At 44.4% G+C, this 21313-nt stretch overlaps 1 protein-coding gene across 2 annotated transcripts in view; it reads left to right on the top strand.

Moving 5' to 3' along the window:
- TTC29 (tetratricopeptide repeat domain 29) overlaps nt 1-21313 on the top strand; it is a 1214048-nt gene that overhangs the window by 1116386 nt on the left and 76349 nt on the right. For both annotated transcript variants that reach the window (XM_078677661.1, XM_078677660.1), the window contains one exon: nt 2313-2357. In XM_078677661.1, the coding sequence (XP_078533787.1) occupies nt 2313-2357 (45 nt within the window). The remainder of the gene's footprint in view (nt 1-2312; nt 2358-21313) is intronic.

Raw genomic sequence — 21313 nt, 5'->3', positions numbered from 1 at the left:
CGAATAGACATATGGACCACTGCAAAAGTAAAGCTATCTCACAAGCCTCTGCAATTAACCGCTTGTACATGCAATGCGGGAAAAGACATTTTTCGCATGCGATTGCAGTATACAAAATAAAGATCCCGCCAACCTTGAATTATGCAAGTGAAACAATAGATGAATGTGAATGGCCAAAGTTCGAGAAAGTGGAAGGTAAAATCTGGCGTCAATTATGCAATTTGAGCCATGCTGCGTCAATAGCGGCTCTTAGGCTCGAATTTGGCATTCTTTCAACATATGTCTTAACAATGGCATCCTGTTTAAGGTGGGGTAACGCATTGATAAATGGTCAGGAGAATTTATTAAGGTCGGCATTGCATTGCAAATTTTCGTTAATATGTTGTGGAAAAGTGTAATTTTTAAAAATTACTTAAAGGCTTTATGCAGTTTTGGTATAGATTTTGAAGAGGCAGCAGGTTTGGATAAAATAGCATTAAAGCATATAATCAAAAGATCTATATATGTGATTTCACGGGAAAGAGATCTGAAAATATACCGCGTGAACGGAAGGTTGGACTGTATTACGGAGAGCTCTACAGTTAAAAATCTGCAGCCGTACGTTCTTTGGCACTTGAATCATGGTGTTCGCAGAGTGATGTTATTATTAAGAATGAACCTGCTGCCTCTGAGGATTGTAACAGGTGCCTGGGAGGGTATTCCCAAAAACGAAAGACACTGTGATTTATGCAATGGCGGTAAACAAGACCTTAATCATGTTCTGATTGTGTGCCCAGCACTCCTTTTAATAGGCCGTAAATATTTAAGGCATAGTTTTCTACAGTATAAAATCTCAACTGCAGAACAGGCCCGCAACTTTCTTTTGCTTCCCCCATCTGAATTGATCTGTTTTAAAAATGTTCGTTTCTTTAAAACAAATTTGAATGTGTACTAAAAATTAATGGGTAAGGGTGATCCGTAGGTTTTTATAGTATTGTGTGTTATGATTCCATGCATTAGCACTTTTTTATGCACTTCAAGTATTTTATTCAGTTGCTAAATATGATATTCGATATTCAACTTTTATTGTGTACTAGCATTTCTGTAAGATAGTTAATTTACTACGTGCATCTCCTTAGAAACATAGTTTCTAGTTAGTCATTTGTAGGAAATGTCCTGGGTTAGGGTATTTAATGCACTGGCACTTTATGTAATGCATTAGCACTTCATCTAATATTTTACAAAAATATTTGCTGCTATTACTATTCCATGCTCATCTCCCTAAAAAAGTTTTTTAACTATTTACGTCAATTGTTATGTGTATATTGGATGATAATTGTACCCTTTTTTTAACTAGGTACCACCCTAAATGTAGATTCTTCTTTTAAACCAGGGTGATAGACAAAAAGTTGTATCCACCTGATAACGATTGTTACTGTCGCAAGTGTACTCTACTAGAACACTGTTGTCCACTGTAGTGACGAATTTAATGAAGAAAATAGATTACCACCTTTAGGGAGGATGAAATATTGGAAATTGAAGTTGTAACTTTTCGTGTTTTAGACACTGATATCTGTTGTCCTCTGTAGTGCAGAGTGTAATGAAGAAAAGTGATTACGTACTCTTGGGTGTAATTTAAGAAAACTGCAGATGTAATTTTTCGTGTTTTAAATATTATGATCTGTATGAAATGTTGTTTTATTTGTATTTTATGTGGAATTCCTAGGAATTCCAAATCATAATAAAATAATTGAATTGAAAGAAAAAAAAAAGACGTCTTCCTCTGTAACAACACCACCAATTCAGTAAGTAATAGAAAGTTTATCCGTGTCCTCTTTTTACTATTTTTGGTTTGTTGGGAACAAGCTCAATTTTAACTGTGTTTTTTAAACAAACTATATTCAATATATTGTGAAACGTATAAGAAAATTGCAAGCATCCTCTTTGAATATAAACATTGCAGCAAGCCCCTCATCTATTGAAGAGGTGACACAAATCAAGAGATATTGTTTACATGCTTAAGTCTCACTACTGCACAAAGGTGTAATGTAATTAATTGTGTACTTTATCTTCTTGTCCATTCTTGGCTGCATCTTTGGACCTTTCGTAGATTGCTTCTTAGACACTTAGTAAAACTAAGTGGATAAAATCACACTAAATGCCTTTCATGCAAGAGGATGCACCCACATCCACAGCAGCTCTGCACCCATATTTATAACTCTGTAGTAAGACAATCTGTTGCCTGTATTCCAGATCTCTTTTACAGTTTCTATTTTTCTTGTGCATTTGTCTAGATCTCTTCAAAGTTGACCATCTTTCATTAAAATCCACAGGTACAGAAGCTGACCTTGTCATTAACGGACAGGAATCACAACTTGGTAAGTGATTTGATCCATCAGAAAACGACTTAATCACATGATTGTCCACAGCTGGATTTAATACCTCAGCATTCCCAGTCTATATGTTAGGACTACTTCTACATAAGTGTTGTATGCAAATCCAGAGCTTCAAAAGTTGCTATTGCTATTGCTAATAAACTGCAATTTGTTGCCATTTTTTAAAATGGCAAAGTTAGCTTTCATAAATATAGTTTACCAATCAGTTAATTGAGTCATTCATTATAGGTGAAAGAACATAGCTGCCAGTTGATATTCAATCATCTACTTGTGTGTTGGCTCAGGCCCTGAGTGACACATGGAACAATGGCCTTCAGCAGGCAATTTAATGATATACAAATGTGATCAACTTCTGTGATGACCGTTCCATAATAATCCCTACAGTATGTGGCTTGAATGCATTTCAGTAAGTCATATCCTCGAGAAGAAATTCTCTGTTGAGTCAACTGATACAATGTGGCCTTCATGCTGGCTTGTAAATGTAAGGTACCAGTTACTTTATAATCATATGAACCAAGAACAGTCCTTATGATTTGTTGGCTGAAGGTGGCTTTAGCATTCAAGGGTCCTATTCAGTAAATTATGACACAGATTGAATGTGCTTCTCTGCTCTGAAAGTAGACTTGCACTACTTGGGCAAAAACAAATCTGTTTTAGTTAAAGAACAGCTAAATAGCAAATCTATGTTGCGCAATTGTATGTACTCTAACCCTACTCCTTTGGATATAAAGTTGCCAATGAACTGTGCTTTCCCCGAAAAAGACAGGAATGTCTCTGGGATGTAATTGAAGAGTTGTATATAGTTTAAGTCACTTGTAGTAATAACTGTGTTGAACTATTTTTACATGGTAATTCTCTTGAATTCTTGATGCTTCATTTGCTGTTAAGCTGGACTTGGAGGATGAAAACAAGGACCTACGTTTTGACAAACATCACTCAAAAATGGAATGCATTATTTCTACTATCAGTACTTGTACTAGGTAATTGCTTAGCAGTGTTGGTGTAGCATTCTGTCCATGAAAGGTAATCAGAAACTAAATGTTCTAATTTCAATTGGGGACTTTTGATATCTGCACCTAGTCAAGTATTGATTAAAAAAATCGGTCCAGTCGTCAGAGAGAATGTGCTTTTTTACAAAGCAAGTGTGCATGTTCTAAAATTCTACATTCAATTAATATAGTGCAGTACTTCATTATTCATGAGTTTTTCGAATTTGGAACCTTCAAGTATTTTTTCAAGCAAGCTTTAAAGTGAACATGTATTTTAAGGCAGAACTATTGCCAATGGGGTTAGCTACCTTCTTCATCTCCCTGAGTACTCTTCTCATCATCTACTCTACCGTGGGCTATCTGCCATCTTGTAGAAGAAGCAGTCTAGTCCTTTGTTTTCAGGACAGCTTGCCAATTCAAAAGGAGTCTATGACGCAGAAGCGCAGAGGACGCACGCAGCGGGCGTGCCAGCGGCTCACCAAAGGCAAGCCCGTCTGCGCCGGTCCGCGCCTGGACCTTGCCTAGTGCCGATCGCCCTGTTCCTCTGTTTCAAATTAAGACAGGTAACATCTGCTACTCTCGAGATTCATTATTGGCACTAAGACCCATTACTACTGTTAGGACGGCATGCCCTCCCCATTACCTTATTGATAATGAATGACCAACACCTCACTTAGAAACCCGGCCAGACCCATTAGGAAAATCTGACCAAATGCAAGGAAAGGGCCCTGGTCCCAACAGCTCCAATGTCTGTTGCATGCTACTTAACACAAGAGGCCTGGGGGGCGTGGCTAGCCAGGCAGCGAGATGGCCGCTCTGTGAGCGAGCTCCGCCGGCTGTGGAATTAATCCTACTCTAATCCTGCTACGGACGGACCTCAGGACACCGAAATGACTGCCCCGTGGTGCACTTGAGCTGCGTCACCTTCAGACTCCTTCTCGGCGGCCGGGATTGTTGCTGTGAAGCTCCGCCGCCGGATACAATATCGACCGAGCCTGACTGGGGCCGGTGACCGCCCCTGTGATTGCCGAGGCCGGATGTGATCCTAACTTTGGAGCGGGGATGTGAGGCGCGCTCGAGACCGGAGAGCCCACTTAAGCGAATCATTGCCGGGTGTACATAGCCCGCACTTGGAGCATAATTCGGAGCAATAGCGACAAAAGACTGAGAGGTGGTGAGAGGCCTCGACCGCAGGGGCGCTGGCGGCGGCCAGCGACGGGAGGCGGACTACACGTTGTAAGCGCACGGCGAGGCCGGGGCGGACGCACTGCGGTGGAGATAGAGCGGTGTTAGCCGCTTCCCCTCACATATTTGAGGACAGGAGGAAGATCTGTGCTACCGGGGATAATGGCTGGCCCTGTCCTGGGCCGTTGAATGCCCGTTACATACCTGTCGGTGCGGAGACCCTGTGGAGGGGGCAGCGGGAGGTGCAGCCGCCAGGCCTGCATGAGGCGATGCAAGGCCGGTGGACAGAGATTCAGGCCTTGTCGCGGACTGCGCAGCTAAGTTGAGAAGGTGCCATTTTGTGTGGTGTGGCGCGGCTTGGACCCTCCTGCGCCGTGCGCTGCACCTCTGTTGCGGGTGGTCTCTGCCCTGAAGAGCTATCTATGGAGGCCTGAGTGGGGGCTGCATAGACCCCAAAAGATCTGCGGAGGGCTGTGAGATACCTCCCCCACCTTCCCCTTCTGTGAGCTGCCTACCAAGTTTGGCCTACTCCTGTCCGTGGACGAGGTGCTATCGGGCACCATTTTGAGCGGCGAAACGTCCATTTCCAGCTCCTGTCAGTTGAGACAGGCTGGTACGCTCTGACTGTGCAAACCTGTGAATCGTTCGCCCATTGTTATTCCGCCCTGAGCTGCACGCACACTGCCTGGACTGATACTGCTGGTCAAAGGAAGATCCGACCTGCTGGATTCTTGACTGGGTATATTTGCGCTGCTGAGTCAAGATGGGAAAGCCGGACACTCGCCAGCCCAAGATTAACTTGAGAATAGGCGGGGGCGAAGCAGACCGGCACTGAACAGGGTGACTTGGATGAGGCGAGTGGGGGTTCGACGTATGGCGCCACTGATGCTGATCTCCGAACATTGATGTTAGAAATGCGCTCCAGTCTGAAAAGTATCGATGCCAAACTAGACACTCTGACGTCACAATTGGAGACTGTGAAATCCCAGGTGTCCACCCACGAAACCCGGCTGGACTGCCTGGAAAATCGGCATACGGAACAGCATGAATTCCAACAAGAAACCAGAGCGCACATTTCCAGTATGGATAAACTGCTGGCTGTTATACAAGCGAAGAATGATGACCTAGAAGCATGGTCTCGGCGGAGCACCGTCCATATTACGGGCATTCTGGAGACGACGGCCATTTCCGAAATGGAGGTGTATGTGTCCGATCTCCTGCACGAGCTGTTTGATCCTCATCTCTCACCGGTCTTCGTTGTGGAACGAGCCCACCGGACGTTGGGCCCCAAACCGCCGGTGGGGGGTACGCCCTGGCCGATTTTGCCCAAATTGCTGAACTTCCAGGACAGAGACACAGTGCTGAAGCTGGCACGGGAGAAAGGTAAAATCACGCATAAAGGTAACCATATTTCGTTCTACCCATACTTTACGCCAACAGTGCAAGCTGCATGACGTGAATTCCTGCAAGCAAAGAAGCTGTTGATGGAAGCTGAAATCCCCTATTCACTATTGCACCCGGCTAAGCTCAAAGTAACATATGATGGCACATCTCATTTCTTCGCTGATGCTAAATCAGCACTTAAATTTGCTAAACATGTCTGTGGCGCTAAAGCCAAGAAATCTAATGCAGAGCGAAACAGAACTGATGGCCAGCTAAGTGACAATGATTGATGTGTGGCCCATTTTTATGGTGCCTTCCGTATTTTGTTCCATATTACTGAGACTGTCCCATACTGCTCCTCATTTTCGTTGTTCTTAACTGCTACGTTATTTGACTTGCTTGTTGCGTAGCTCCCTTCTCTAGTCTGAAGTTGGGGCCGCATGCATGGTCTCTTCTTACCCTGCCCTGCTGGACCGCATGTGTACTCATTTAGATGCCGCGCCGTTTGCTGCTATCCCTTTGGATAAGAATGTGGCGGCCATATGCTCCATTAGCTTGCTGTTAATACTGATTGCTGTAATGTATGTAGTCGCCTCACACTGGCCAGGCATGGTTTCATTCGCTGCTCCATTAGTTGACGCAGGGGGATGATTGGATGTATGTAATATCAATGTACCCTTTCCATTTGTTTCCTGATACATGGTTCCTGAGATGGGTGCACTACACTGATACCAGCCACCCTGTGTACACAGGGGTGTATGCTGGAGCTCCCATGCCCCCAAGGGGAACTCCCATATGTTCTGGTTTCGCCACTCTGGAGTGGTTTTAGTGAGGGTATGTCTCCGCCCAATTGGGGGGTTGGAGCGGGTGGGGGTTGGGCGGGATGGGTATGTTTGGTTTTATTGGGCCGATCTCCACTATTGTCCTAATGCGTCATGTTATCTACTTAGGTCACCACTATTGTTGTGTAGTTCATCCTGTAGATCCACTGCATCACATACTGAACCTCCACATGGCGGCGATTAAAATTCTTACCTGGAATGTGAGAGGGCTGAACGACTGTCGGAAGGCGCGCTTAGTGCATGCATACTTAACGAGGCAAAACATTGAAATTTATTTTCTTCAGGAGACACACCTGAATACAACCCCTTCCCCGAGACTTAAACCCAGCAGATGGGCACACATTCACTCTGCGATATACTCCAGCATGCACGTGGAGTCGCAATACTGCTGCGTAGAGGATTGGATTGGAAGGAACACGAGGTATACTTATATCCTGAAGGTCGCTATGTCATATTAAAAGGGACACTGCAGGGCAAAAAAGTGGTTTTGGCAGCCGTATATGACCCGAATGTTGACTCCCGGAGTTCTTCCGTGAGGTTTGGGCGAAGATTGCGACCATGAACTGCGATAATATCATATGGGGCGGGGACTTTAACGCTGCGCTAAATGATGCACTGGACAGGAAAGGGACAACTAGGCCGTTACACCCACGTACTGGTGCAGCGCTCCGTGACCTGATGACAGAAGGTACCTTGTTAGATATTTGGCGTATTCGCCACCCTGGTTTGCTTGAGGGGACGTGTATATCGAATGTGCATGCTACCTGGTCTAGGTTAGATTTTTACCTTGTCACCTCTACCACTGCTGCATGTACACTGGAGGTGAGCCATCTGGCCCGGTCCCTGTCAGACCATGCTCCTGCTCTGATGGTTGTCTCTATTCCTGACTCACCCACTCGAGCCTTTAGCTGGAGGCTTCCACCACATGCCTTACTTGACGAGGCGTTTAAAGAAGAAATTCGTACTGACATTGTAGACTATTTTACCCTTAATGCTGGGTCGGTCTCTACTGACGCCACCTTGTGGGGTGCCTTCAAGGTGATAATCCGGGGTAAATGTACAGCTAGACAGGCTGGTGTGTTGAAGGCAGTGAGAGGTACCTTAGCCCGCATTGAAGGTCAGATTCGGGAACTGGAGAGACAGTTCTGTGCCGACCAGACCCCCAGGTTGCAGCTGAATAGAAAGACAAACTTATAGAATACGCAGAGGAAGGTGAGGTAAAATTCTTGGGGAAGTATACTGAGGCCAGGCGATATGGTGAAGGAGATAGGCCGGGGATAACTCATGATTCGCAAGGCTTCCTCGCCTCCTTTCATATACACGATTCATAATCAGGATGGGGATGCAGTGATATAGTACAGGCTGAGGTTCTGAATGAATTCCGTGACTTTTATGCAACACTATATACAGCCAAGCACGCTGAAAACCCTGAGGGTCTACAGGCCTTCTTGGACTCGCTGGCACTGGTGTGGTTCAACGATGCTCACCGTAGATATATGGACCTCTCTCTTTCAGTTGATGACATAAAACAGGTCATTAAAAGCCTCTCACTAGGTAAGGCACCGGGCCCGGACGGTCTCACCACCGCGTTCTACAAGGCGTATGCTGAGGAGCTAGCGCCTAGGTTGTATGTAGTATACGGTGAGGCGCTGGAAGCTGGTGTACTTCCAGACTCCATGAGAGAAGCCCTAATAATTACTCCATTGAAGCCGGACAAGGACGAGGTGTTATTAGACTCTTATCGTCCTCTGTCACTTATCAATGTAGACGTGAAAATCTATACAAAACTGGTGGCAAATAGATTACAACCTCTTCTCCCTATGGTGGCCTTGCCGGACCAGTCGGGATTTATACCTGGTAGATGCACAACGCATAACATTAGAACGATATTAGCAGTCCTACATTATCTCCACCCTAGTGTAAAAGCTGCCGCCATTTTCCTAGATGCAACAAAAGCCTTTGACACGCTTGAATGGCCCTATCTATTCCTGGTGCTCGCGAAAATGAGCTTCAGCCGCATGTTCATTAACCAGATTCGGCTCCTTCATACTGCCCTGAAGGCGAGAGTGAGAGTAAATTGCGTGATATCGGAATCCTTCCCTATTAGCCGTGGCACAAGGCAGGGATGCCCACTCTCGCCCCTGCTATTTGCATTTGCCGTGGAGCCACTGGCTGCCAGGATACGCCAACACCACACTGCTAGGGATATAGGATTCAGTTCCAGAAGTTTACTTATTTCAATGTATGCTGACGATGTCACTTTGTATATTTCAAACCCCTCTGAAAACCTTGATCCTGTCCTCAGAGAATTCATCAAATTCGGAGGACTATCAGGTGTGTCCATTAACTGGAAAAAATCCGTCATCTTTCCTTTTACTGACGGCCCACCCGAGGTAATATCGGAATATCCACTGCGCTAGGAGCTGGCGGAGGTCAAATACTTGGGCATATGGATTTGCAGGAATATACAGGATATTTGGAGCATGAATTTTGGGAGGGCAGTAAACTGGCTCGAAGGCAGGGTGGAGATCTGGTCCTGACTGCCTCGTTCGGTAGCAGGAAAGGTGGCATTGTCCAAAATGGTGGTACTGCCCAAATTTTTATATCTATTCGCGAATATACCAATCCCCCTCACGCAACATTTTTTTAAGTGCCTCCGCACGCTGCTACTGACCTTGGTATGGTCTGGTGGGCAGGTCATGATGTCGTGGGCCCTTTTGACACTACCATTGAGGCAGGGAGGCCTAGGCGCCCCGGATATGCAGCTATATGCGCTCAATTTTTACATTTTTGGGTGCACCGTACACCATATCAACCGCATGTGGCGGTGGAAATAGACTCAGTCGCCCCAACCATGTTGGAGGTCGCCCTTTATAAACAATCGACGCGCCCTAGAACTGATGTAGACACTGCGGATATGCTAAGGTGTACTTGGAGAGAGTGGCAGCGTAGAGCCCGCCTCCCACTACTGTTTGCTCCTGCAATCCCATTGAGGAGGAACCCGATGCTGGCCTGCTTAGAGGATGGTGGGGAGGGGTGTTGGAGCTGAATGGATCTCAGCTGAGGACATTTGCGGATTTATACCCAGAGGCGGAGTTCCGCCCTCCGCCCGTGGGGGACGATGATGGTGAAGTGTCATTTAGAGAAAAGTTTGAGTAACACAGACTGAAACTGGCTTGTACTGCACTGTCAGTGAATTTCCCAGAGGCTCCTCCAACTTTAGCTGCACTGCAGGATATACTAGCGAGGGCATCGCCGACAAAGTTGGTCACTAGACTGTACACAGCTATGCAAGAGCAGGCTCCAGTTGTGACACCTAGATCGTTCCAGCTGTGGAATATGGACTTAGACCCCCTGCTTTCAGATAAACAATGGGAGTTCTGTTGCAAACAATTACTTGAGCTTTCCCCGAATTATAGATTGTGGCTAGTGCATTTCAAGTTTCTGCATAGATATTATAGAACACCAACTAGTCTACACTGCATGAATCTGCGACCTGACGCACGATGTTGGCGGTGTGGGTACGAACCTGCTAATTTTATACACATGGCATGGAACTGCTCCCAGCTACAGGAATACTGGCATGCGATCTTTGTTGCTGTAAATCAGATTTTAGGCAGAGCGGACACCCCCGCCCCACATCAAGGATTATTAGGTCTTGTGTGTGATACCGCACCCTCTGCAAGGAAGCTACATGCACTCCTGCTATTGTATGCTAAGAGACAGGTCGCTTTGAGTTGGGGGAGGAAGAAGGCTCCTACATTTAAAGCATGGCTGGCGGATGTGACGTATGGTCAGGTACAACTGGAAACATACTGGGAACTAATGCCGGCCACCTCCAGACCCAGGGACATCTGTAAGCCGTTTCTAGCTTGGGCTAGAGCCAGGGTAGACTCCCCTGCCACTGTGGGATCTGTAGGACAAACATATAAACTCAGTAGATATGTTGTCTGACTCTAGGGGACGTTCAAATAAGTGGGCCACCATGATGTGAGAAGTGTGGCTCAACGGTTAGAGGCGGCAGAACCGGAGGCTGAGATCGGCCCCTGACCAGGGTTCAATTCCCCATGCGGCCGGGTGCAGGACCAATGTCAGCGGGCCCGATAATTCTCGCCTCGGTGCCACTCTAACCATGGGTTCCCATGCTGCAACTCTGGGCAATAGCTTGCTTAATCTCCACTCTGGCCCCACCACCGCCGGGGATGCCTGGCTTCACCTTGGGGATGCCCAGTAAAGGGACCATCTCACAGGGAAAGCCAGGACGGGTTCCCCAGTGGTAAGCGCTGGGATGCTCCAGGGTAACCACGCGCTCTATAAATCCAACATTCATTCATTCATTCATTCATGATGTTACTGTACCTGAATTGTGTTTGTATACTGTATGTATGACACTTGATCAACAGTTTTCATGACATAATCTTTGGCTATGTTATTATTCCCCAAAGAAACGAAATGTCTTATGATATGTTGCCCTTGCTAATGCTGATGCCTCGACAGTCTACTTTGCTGATAACTACTGTATCGCTCAAGGTGTGTGACCTGTGATATAACATGCTTTATATCTTTATAATTTCATATTTTCTAACTGTGATGGATGGTATTGTGGACTAGACCGGACCCTGTTCATTTGGTTGTATTATAGTTCCTTGATCCTTTGATCTGATGAAGCTCGTATGTAGGACATTTGGTAATATGTGTCTGTACAACTATGTGAGCTGTATCGCTTGAAAATTTCAATAAGGACAAGTTTTAAAATAACAGAAGGGGCCTCATTTATGAGAAATGACGCATCGCTGCGTGAAAGCAGCGATGCGTCACTTCTCAGTGCGCACTCCTTGCGACATGATTGATGCGTCATATTTATAATATGACGCATCATGTTGCAAGGAGTTACAGATATATCAGTATTTCTGACGTATCTGTAGGCGCAAAAGTGACGCATTGCTGGAGTGTGTCACAAAAGTGATGCAACTCCAGCAATGTGTACTTTCACATGGGCAAGTCCCATGTTGTTAGTGCCTGCGTCAGTCTTACGCCTGCCATGAAGCAGGCGTAAGATTTTGACGCATTAGCGGCCATGAAATGGTGCAGTGAAATCTTATAGATTTCACTGCGTCACTTCCATGACCCTTTCTTGCGTCAAAATGCCCCACTTGCATACATTATACCTGGCGCAGGTATAATGTGGCGCAGGGGTTTGCAAAATGACGCATCTACCTAGATGAGTCACTTTGTAAATATGGCGCAACAAGGCGCATTTTTTACGCTACTGGTGCGTCACAAAAAGTGATGCACCGGCGGCAAAAAAGTGACACACAGCCTCATAAATGAGGCCCAAGATCTCTGGTAAAACACCAGTTAGACCTCTATGATCTTGTCCAAACCCAAGACGATGATGTGGCATACGTAACAGAAACCTGGGCAGATAAGAGTTCTGGCCCAGATATTGTTGCTGCCACACACCCCGGATTTGCTGTATACAGACTGTATAGACAGAAAAAGAAGGGAGGTGGATTGGCGATTTTTTTATCGCAATCATTTTAAAACAAAGTTCGAACCACCACTCACGACAAGCTTCGAGGCACTAACCTTGTCGGTACAGCCTCCAGACTCATCAGCTATTAAGTAGATGCTAATATATCGCCCGCCAGGAGTAAGGAGCAGCTTCACCAATAATCTCAGTATGGTGATTGAGTCTTTAATTATCACTGATAATTTCACCGTACTAGGGGATTTTAATTTTAATTTGAAAACATATACTGACTCTGATTCTCAAAAACTGATTGATACTATGGACTCCTTTGGACTCACTCTAATCAATAAGGGCCTAACACATAGGACTGGACATATGTTGGAAGATATTTTTTCCACTGGTGATGCTATTAAACTTTTTCCATCCTTTCAAGTGATATGGTCTGACCACTGAGTTGTTAAATGGCTAATAAAAACTAAAAAAAACATCCAACATAGGCCCCCATTCAACATGCAAGAGGCAGGGCCTGGCATAAAATACGCTCTGCAGAATTAGGAGAGGCCACTACCTCAATTCCCTGTCAACTAGGAGATAATTTGGAGGAGAATGTGGAGAACTATTGATACTGGTTAAAAACTGCTTTAGACAAATGGAAAAAAAGTCACAGCCATGGTATAATGAGAAGCTTAGCCAGGCTCATCCTCAGGACCCCGCATCACAAACCCATGACCCAACACCTACGACACCTCCACTGGCTCCCCGTGGAGAAGCGGATCACATTCATACTCCTCACCCACGCCTACAAATCCCTCAACAACATCAGGCCCAAATACCTCAACGAGAGAGTTTCCTTCCATGTTCCGAAGAGGAACCTCCGCTCCACTGACCTCGTCCTGGCAGAGGTCCTCTGCATCCGCAGAAACAGAACCGGCTGGAGAGCCATCTCCTACATCGCGGCCAAGACCTGGAACGATCTCCCTGTGAACATCAGACGCTCCCCGACCCTGCACACGTTCAGGAAGGACCTCAAGACCTGGCTCTTCGACTGATCCAGAGCTGCTCCCCACCCCCGGGCCTTGAGACCCTCACGGGTGAGTAGCGCGCTTTATAAACCCCTGATTGATTGATTGATTGATTGATCCAGGCAGGAATGCCGCAGACAAGAGCAAAGATGGAGAAAAAGTTATGAGGTAGAAGAAAGGATCATTTATAAAGCTAAATTAGCAAAGCATAAAGAGAATATCCTCACAGCAAAGACCACCTATTTCACAGAGCACATAAAAACCGCCTGTGATTCTAATAAAACTCTCTTTTCTGTGATAAAGAAACTTGTCACACCTACCAGTGCTAGTTACGCTGGGGTAAACCAAGACTTCTGCGACACACTAGCTAGTTTTTTTTTCAAGAGAAGGTTGTTAATATTTACAATAAAATCGCGGCAAACAAAGCAGATAACTATCAGGCTGAACAGATGCCAACTAATCTAGAGGACAGAAGGAGTTTCTCCACTTTCACAGCCCCTCTGGAAGAACAACATAGAGACCTAATTCTGTCAATTAAATCTGGTTCACCGCATGCTCCCTGTCCGCCCAGTATAATGCATATGTTGCCTGCCCAAGTGGCAGAAAATTTGGGATATATCCTTAACCAGATGTTCACTAGTGGGACCTTCCCTGCTCAGTGGAAACTTGCCTCTATTCTCCCACTTTTGAAAAAAGACAACCTGGATTTTGCAGACCCGAGCAATTATGAATCAACAAATTTCAAAATATATAGAAGTGAGCTCATTGTTAGACGACACACAAACCAGATTCAGGAAATAGCATAGCACTGAATCAGCACTAATTGTGGCAACGGAAGACATACGAGAAATTCTGGATGGAGGGGGGACGGCTGCATTGGTGCTGCTTGATCTCTCCGCAGCCTTTGATACTGTCGGCCACAAGATCTTGGTCGACCGGCTCAAGGACCTGGGTTAAAAGGAACGGCTATGGATCTCCTAAAATAATTTTTAACGAACCGACAACAAAACGTGACAATGGGCAATTTTGTCTCCAGGCAGTTCTCCCTGCCATATTGAGTACCACAGGGATCAGCATTGAGACCTAAACTCTTTAATCTATATGTTACATCACTGGTGCCGATTATCAAAAACGCGGGCTTTACCCTATGCAGATGACACCCAAATTGTGGTGTCTCTGACTAACGGGGGAAATAGCTCTGACGAGGCATTCCGCTCATGCATGAAGAAGGTGAGCAATTGGATGGATTGAGATTGCCTGAAGCTGAATGCTTGAAAAACAGAGGCTATTATCTTCGGCAACAAACCCTCTCTCTGGACACCAGGCTGGTGGCCGCCTGAGCTAGACTCACTGCCCATACCCTCCACCAAGGTAAAGAACTTGAGAATTGTGCTGGACAGTGAGTTAAAATTTAAAGAGCAAGTAAACAAAATAACATCTGCTTCCTTTTTCTCCATAAGGATGTTACATTTTTTTTTAAGTATCTGCCCCCGATCTTTCAAAAACAGTGACCATGGCTTTGGTCCTCACACGGATAGACTACTGTAATAGTCTCTACCTCACTTTGACATCAGGCCTTTTGAACAAACTCCAGATTCTGCAGAATGCAGCGGCTTGCTTCATTTTCAAAATACCTAAATATGAATCAGCAAGAGAAGCCATCTGAAAACTACACTGGTTGCCAGTCAGGCAACGGTGTAAGTTTAAAGCCCTCTGTTTGGCTTTTAAGTCCTTGCAAGGACAGGGGCCTGACCGGTTTATGAAAAGACGCAAATGGTATATACTGGCAAGAACATTGTCCTCAGGCTCAGCCAAGAACATGGTGGTCCCCCCCATTTAAAAAGGTCAGATCGGGGGGAGAAGCATTTACAGGACAACAGCAATGCTTTGGAATGATTTGCCACTTTCCCTAAAAACAGCCACTTCTCTTCTCAGTTTCAGGAAGACACTAAAAACGTGGCTTTTTACACAGGATAGATAAAGCTTTTTTTTTACTCCTGTTTACCACAGTGTTTAGCTCAGCTGTCCTCGATTAGAAGACTACAGCGCCAAGACGCCTTTGGGCATAAGCCGCACTTTATACATTAAATTTACATTACATCCTATTAGTGAGCATTTCTTTGATTCCATATGAATTCTTGGGTAGCATTCATTTCTTTTATATTATTGTACATGGTTAATTACAGTCTGATTAGTATTGTGATACGATGTTATTATTGTTATATTCATTTTGGAATATTCATTTCAGTTTAACCTGATATGAATGATTGATATTTTTATTACTTTCTTTTATGTTATATATTATTTCTACTATTAGTATATTATTATTACTATCTTATACATCATTCTGTTTTACTTATTTACAAGAGAGGCTCCCCAGCACCCTCTTGATGTTTTATATTAATTCTTCAATTTTTATTAAGCTACATTTTTTAAATGTAATACATTCTTTATGATTAAAGATCTGTCCCCGTTACTCGTTTCTCTTAACTGCAGTCTTTCCTGTTTCTTATTAACCTTTGCAATTCTGTTAGGTTATACTCTGTCCTCAAGTTAATGTTTTTCTAACTGAGTGTATTTGTTTTCCCTGCATATCTATCTAGAGATTTTGTTTCCAGGGGGCATTATACGGAGATAAACCTAGGTCAATGATTCCACTACAAGTTCTTTTCACAGACTTATGTGGGGTATATAGATTTTCATGGAGAAACACCCACTATATTGTTGGATCTTACAGCATCTCACCAATCAATTACAAATGTTAATAGGACAAGAAAGAGGGCGCAGAATTGCTTTGGAAAACTCTATAGCACCTCTGTGTGTTTGTCAAGTGAAAACCAACAATCATTTCAATTCTATACGTCTGTCTTGATAAGTGTTTTACAACAAATCGCCAGTGAGTCTCTGTTGATAAAAGTGAGCTGAGGCCGCTATTTTAAATCTGGCAGTGCAGCATTCCTGCTATGTCTCCTGATTGCCTCTAATCCAGTAGGAGAAACATCCAACTTCTACATCAAGCCACCAAAGCAACCTAGATTTGAGTACCTGACTAGTGCTAGCAACTCCACCAGACAAATATGTTAGCACTAGTGTAGTGCAGCAAGAGGTAGGCTATCATCTCAGGACTGGTGAACAATGTGCCTATTACACATTCATCATGGGCTTTGTGATTCTCTGTCAAGAAACTCCCCCATGACCGCCCATCCACCTCATTCCAAGGAGGGCGAAATACAAGCTCAAATGCCTTAGCTCAAGTTAGTAGTATGACTTACATCCTGGCTACATCTCAGTCCCTTCAATCATTGTGAGTTCTGTTTGTGCGCAATAATATATATATATATTTCTGAGTTAATTTATTACATTGTGGGTGCTTTATTGCACAAGATGCATTAGTAGGAAAACCCATTTTTCACAGGGACCAGTGAAATATAGAAAATATTTCCAGAGGGTCTTCTGCTGTGTGCAGCAAGGGTTGGTCGTCTGCGATAGGTTGGAGGCAAGGCCTGACTGATGGCCAGTCCTCTGGCAGTCCCCAGCTGTACATTGTCTTGGTCCCTTCAATGTAACTGATCCCATGTTTGAGTCAAAGAGTTGACAGATATGCATTAGCCACGGATATGACACCCTTATCCAGGCCCTATGTACAACCCTCCATAGTTTGGTAAAATACAGTAGACACTCCTGAGATGAGCAGACTGGCATACAACCTTGGAGCCATGCTTACGACTACAGTGTGAATTAAACTACGTCTAAGTGTATCACAATGTTCAGTGCCTCAAATGTTTCAGGGAAGTTCTGGAAATAAACATCCACATCTTATAAACATCCAATCCTCATTGAATCTGTCTGTAGCACCGAATAACAACTGTTTAACATGGTCACATGTCCAGACATCCATTCTTGAATCATTCATTCTTGAATCAAACATTCATTCTTCTGTTGTGAACAGAAGCTTTGGCTTTTCTCACAGATTTTTTGCAACAGACTTTGGCTTTAAGCAGCAACAGATTTAGGAAGTTTTCCCTGCAATCTACACTAGGGGCCGTATCATGCGTATTGCACATTTTAAAATGGTGTATTGGAATTAATGTTTTGCCCCCAGAGCAGCCGCAAACTCGCGCTACCCTGGGGGCAGTGCATTCATGTGAAAAACGGAGCAGCAGCTTTGAATTCGCTACGGGTTTCACAGTGCCGGCAGCAACCTACCTGCACTTTTAAGGGGGATTAGAGATTCCCTTGCAGGCGGTTGCAGTCAGTGACTTAATCCTCCTGAAAGGGGATGTCGGGGGGATTCCTGAGATCCCCATTCTCCTCTCTAGAGGGCTGCCATTAGAGGGCTCACTATCAGTGCTCCTCCTGACAGCTTCTTTGCCTTTGCGCCCGCGTCTGTAATACAGTGTGGGAGCAGAGGCAAAAAGGATTACCTCATTTGCATGGGGCCATGCCCCCATGCAAATGTGAGAATGTCCTCTGCTGATAGCACTGGTGCTTTATGTGCACCAGTGCTATTGGTATTACAGAAGGGGACACACAATCCTCCTAGGCAGAGCTGAAGTGGGCCAATGGTGCCAACGTGGTCCCCAGATTCCTGCCGAATTATGAAGAAGGACACTAAAGAGCCACAAAAGCACCAACTGTGGAAGAAGCAACTGGCCCAGTGGACGTCCCGCCGCCTGTCCCCCATAGAGTGCGCTAAAAGACATCTCGTCCTGAAGCTGCTGAGCCTCCAAATCCTGGGAGACCTGCCAATCTACAACAGAAGAACCAGGGACTCCATGAGAGCAGTGGAGCTGCTTCCCTGCATCCTGGAGGTACTCCGAAGAAGACTGTGACACTCCAGAACCAAAAAATCCTGATGCCTCAAAGCACCACTGCACCAGAGCTTCCTAGTCCGAGGTGAAATGGGTCACTGGCGCTAGCGTGGTCTCCAAGGCCCTCTAAGGAAAATGCCCACTGTGGACTTGCTCACTGTGGACTTCCCGATACCGCTTGCCGCCTCTGTTTGCAAGCCCTCTCTCCCGCAAGTGTTCCCAATGACAAAAACCCAACGCCTAAAGACACCTGTGCACCCGTCGCCTCTAGTCCCTGGAGATGAGGACCAAAGGTGTCCCCACATCCTGAGCCTCACAACAGTTCAACCCCCCGTTGGTTCAGTCCGACTGATCCCGCCAGTCAAAGTTTGTAGCCTCTTTTTCGACAGACCGATCTCCGTAGACTTGAATAGAGCTCTTGACCCTGTAAGGCACCTCTGCACCCAGCCGCCCTAGACTGCCCAAAGTGAAGTGTTGGTGCTGCTTTGGACCTTGCCCCAGTCTCACCTTAAGTCCAGAAGATTGGTCCCGTAAGTCGCTGTTGAGTACCCGAAAGCAATAGCTGTTTTTCCTCCATAAGTAAACATTACCGTGAAGTGCTTCAATTCCATTCTGTTTTCTACAAACTATGCCATTAAAAAAAATATTTACCTGATATTGATGATCTTGTTGCCTAAAGTTATATAAAAGTAAGTGTTATTTTTATAAATAAGTGTGGATCTCCTTATTGAGTCGTTTGTATCATTTATTAGCTGTGTGTGTGCAACAGATGTCTAACACTCCTTCCTAAGGAGCCTAAAGCTGCTCGACCACACTACTGCCTAAAAGAGCATCTTGGGATTGCCAGAGCAAACCCCTCTTCACTAGTAAGGGAATACCTGGACTCTTTGTACAGTATACCTCTTTTTGGTATACCATATAAAGAGCCAGCTTCCTACACCTTCCCTATCTGTTTAATGGTAATTTATTATTTATTTATTTATTTAACAGTTTTCTATTGCCTGGAACAAGGCCCAATAGTGTCTGAGCTCTTCAGCTAGAGCATCGATATTCCAAAAATACAGCCGGGCAATCATATTACAGAACTCATAAGGAAAGTGATGAACGGATTGATTTGTGCTTAGGCAAATGTATACACAAAACAGGAAACAAATAGGGGCTAAATATACTAGTTTATATGGGTTTTCCATTAAAGGCAATTGACCTCAGGGAGAACAGTATAGGGATCATATGGTTGAAACAAGGACTACTGGAGGTCAGATGAACAGAACAGTGACTTTGACAGTGGCGAGGTGAATTTTATAAATGTCCAACAGAATAGAATTACCGTAATACAGTCTTCAGAGAAGCAATGCTGGGACCAATTTCTCAAGGTATTGTTCCGTAATAAAAGCTTTTATCCCATGTATCAGTTTCAGATAAATGTCTGCAGTCTTGGCTATGATAATGTATTTATGTCAGTTGAGAATGTCTAGAGCCTATCTAGAATGAAGTCAAGAGATTTGGAATGTTTAATGATGGTCTTTGTGCAATCTAAGATGTCCTAAAGTCAAGCCAATTTTCAATTGTGTAAATGAATAGTAAGGTGGGATGAGCAAAACTCTCACAGGTGCATTTTAGGTGGTGTTGTGTCATCAAGTATTGGATGCGATCAAGTATCTTGGCAGATTAGGGTTATCATCAGGGTAATATAAAAAATAAGTTGTATATTGTTGGCATATTGGTGTAAAGTATATGCTTAAAGAAGGCTCTAAGGGGTTCAAAAAACAGTGAAATGAGAGAAAGAGCTACTTAGAAATTTGAGGTACTCCTTGTAATAACAGAATGGAAAAGCCTCAACCTTAATCTGTACAGAGATGCAAAACAAACCATTTTGGTACTCTGGCTTCAAACCACATTTGTTTTCGCAACATTTGTAATATGGTGCCACAGTCAACCATGTCAAAAGCCACTGATACACTGATAGATCACACCGACTCAATAGGCATGAGTCACAGATTTAAACGATGTGTAAGGCATGATCAGTGATTTCAAATATGTCTGTTTCTTTAGTGCAGTAGGCTGAAGCAGGTTGCTGATCATCCAAAGGATTAATTTCACTAACAAGCTGTTTCTCTTGGAGGTTCCCACCGGTTCTAGCCAGGAGGGTGAGACCAGAGAGAGGACAGAAGTTAGTTAAGATATTTTCGGGTAGGTTCAGCAATTTTTAAGGGAAGAGAGACATGTACTACTTAAGAAAATTAACAAATATCCATTACGAGAGCCCTAGGTTATGAAGCTGCTCCAGTTGTTTAGGAAATGTAGCCTTGGATCTTGCTCTAGGGCGACCCCTATGAGATCTTAGAAATGTGCTGGGCTTGCGACCCCTATGAGATCTAAGAAATGTGCTGGGCTTCGTCTTTGAAAATGTGTTAAAAAGTTCAGTCTCTGCTACTCCATACAAAATAGACCAAAGGTTTTATGATTTTCTGCACAATATTTGACCAGAAGTGTTAGGGAAGGCAGTTTAAGGGAGGCTATAATGTTTTTGAGTTTTGCAATTATTCTCTGAGTCATCCATTGTGGCTTATTATGTCTACATTGAGCCTCTGGATTGCCTCATCAGATTCTGTGCCCCCATGTTCTACATGTGCAATTTAACACGTACCTCTTAATGCTGCAAGACCAGAAAATCTGAGCATCACGGTGATGAATTTCAAGCCAGGCCTCCATGAAGTCATAGACTGGATAGGACACCAGAGACCCTAAGCTACAGAATGAAAAGTACAAGACCAAGTAAGACTGTGGCATTTCAGACCTCTGTGGATCTGCCTTTTGATGAGATAAGCAAGTGCCCTTCTCCAGCTCAAGAAATGTTTAATTTAGGTCCTAAGTTGAACAAAGAATCTGCAGTTAAGGCAGTGTCTTCACTCTCTCTTTGTCATAAGAGTGCTCAAGTAAAGTCTTAAACTACCTACACAAGAGAGCTGGACCAAAGTCATTTCTGTCATAATAAAGAACACACTTTTATGGTAAGTTTATGCGCTGTTCTGGATATTTAATGGCTACATTTCAGTTAATCCTAAAACTTGCAGCTTATCTTTTAGGAAAGCAAATGGCTGTGATCGTGACTCACCTCTATCAGCCTACATTGGTATTTTGGTTGGATACTGCAAATTAAAGCTCTGTGCATCATTTGTTGTGTCAGCTACACCTTGTCCTCCTCTGTATTCTTATGAGTCCAGCCTTTTAGT

Source organism: Lissotriton helveticus, chromosome 2_1 (genome assembly GCF_964261635.1).
Source record: "Lissotriton helveticus chromosome 2_1, aLisHel1.1, whole genome shotgun sequence".
In the NCBI taxonomy this organism is placed as follows: Eukaryota; Metazoa; Chordata; class Amphibia; order Caudata; family Salamandridae; genus Lissotriton; species Lissotriton helveticus.
Note: the sequence above shows the minus strand (reverse complement) of the source record. Positions and strands in the feature narration are given on the sequence as shown.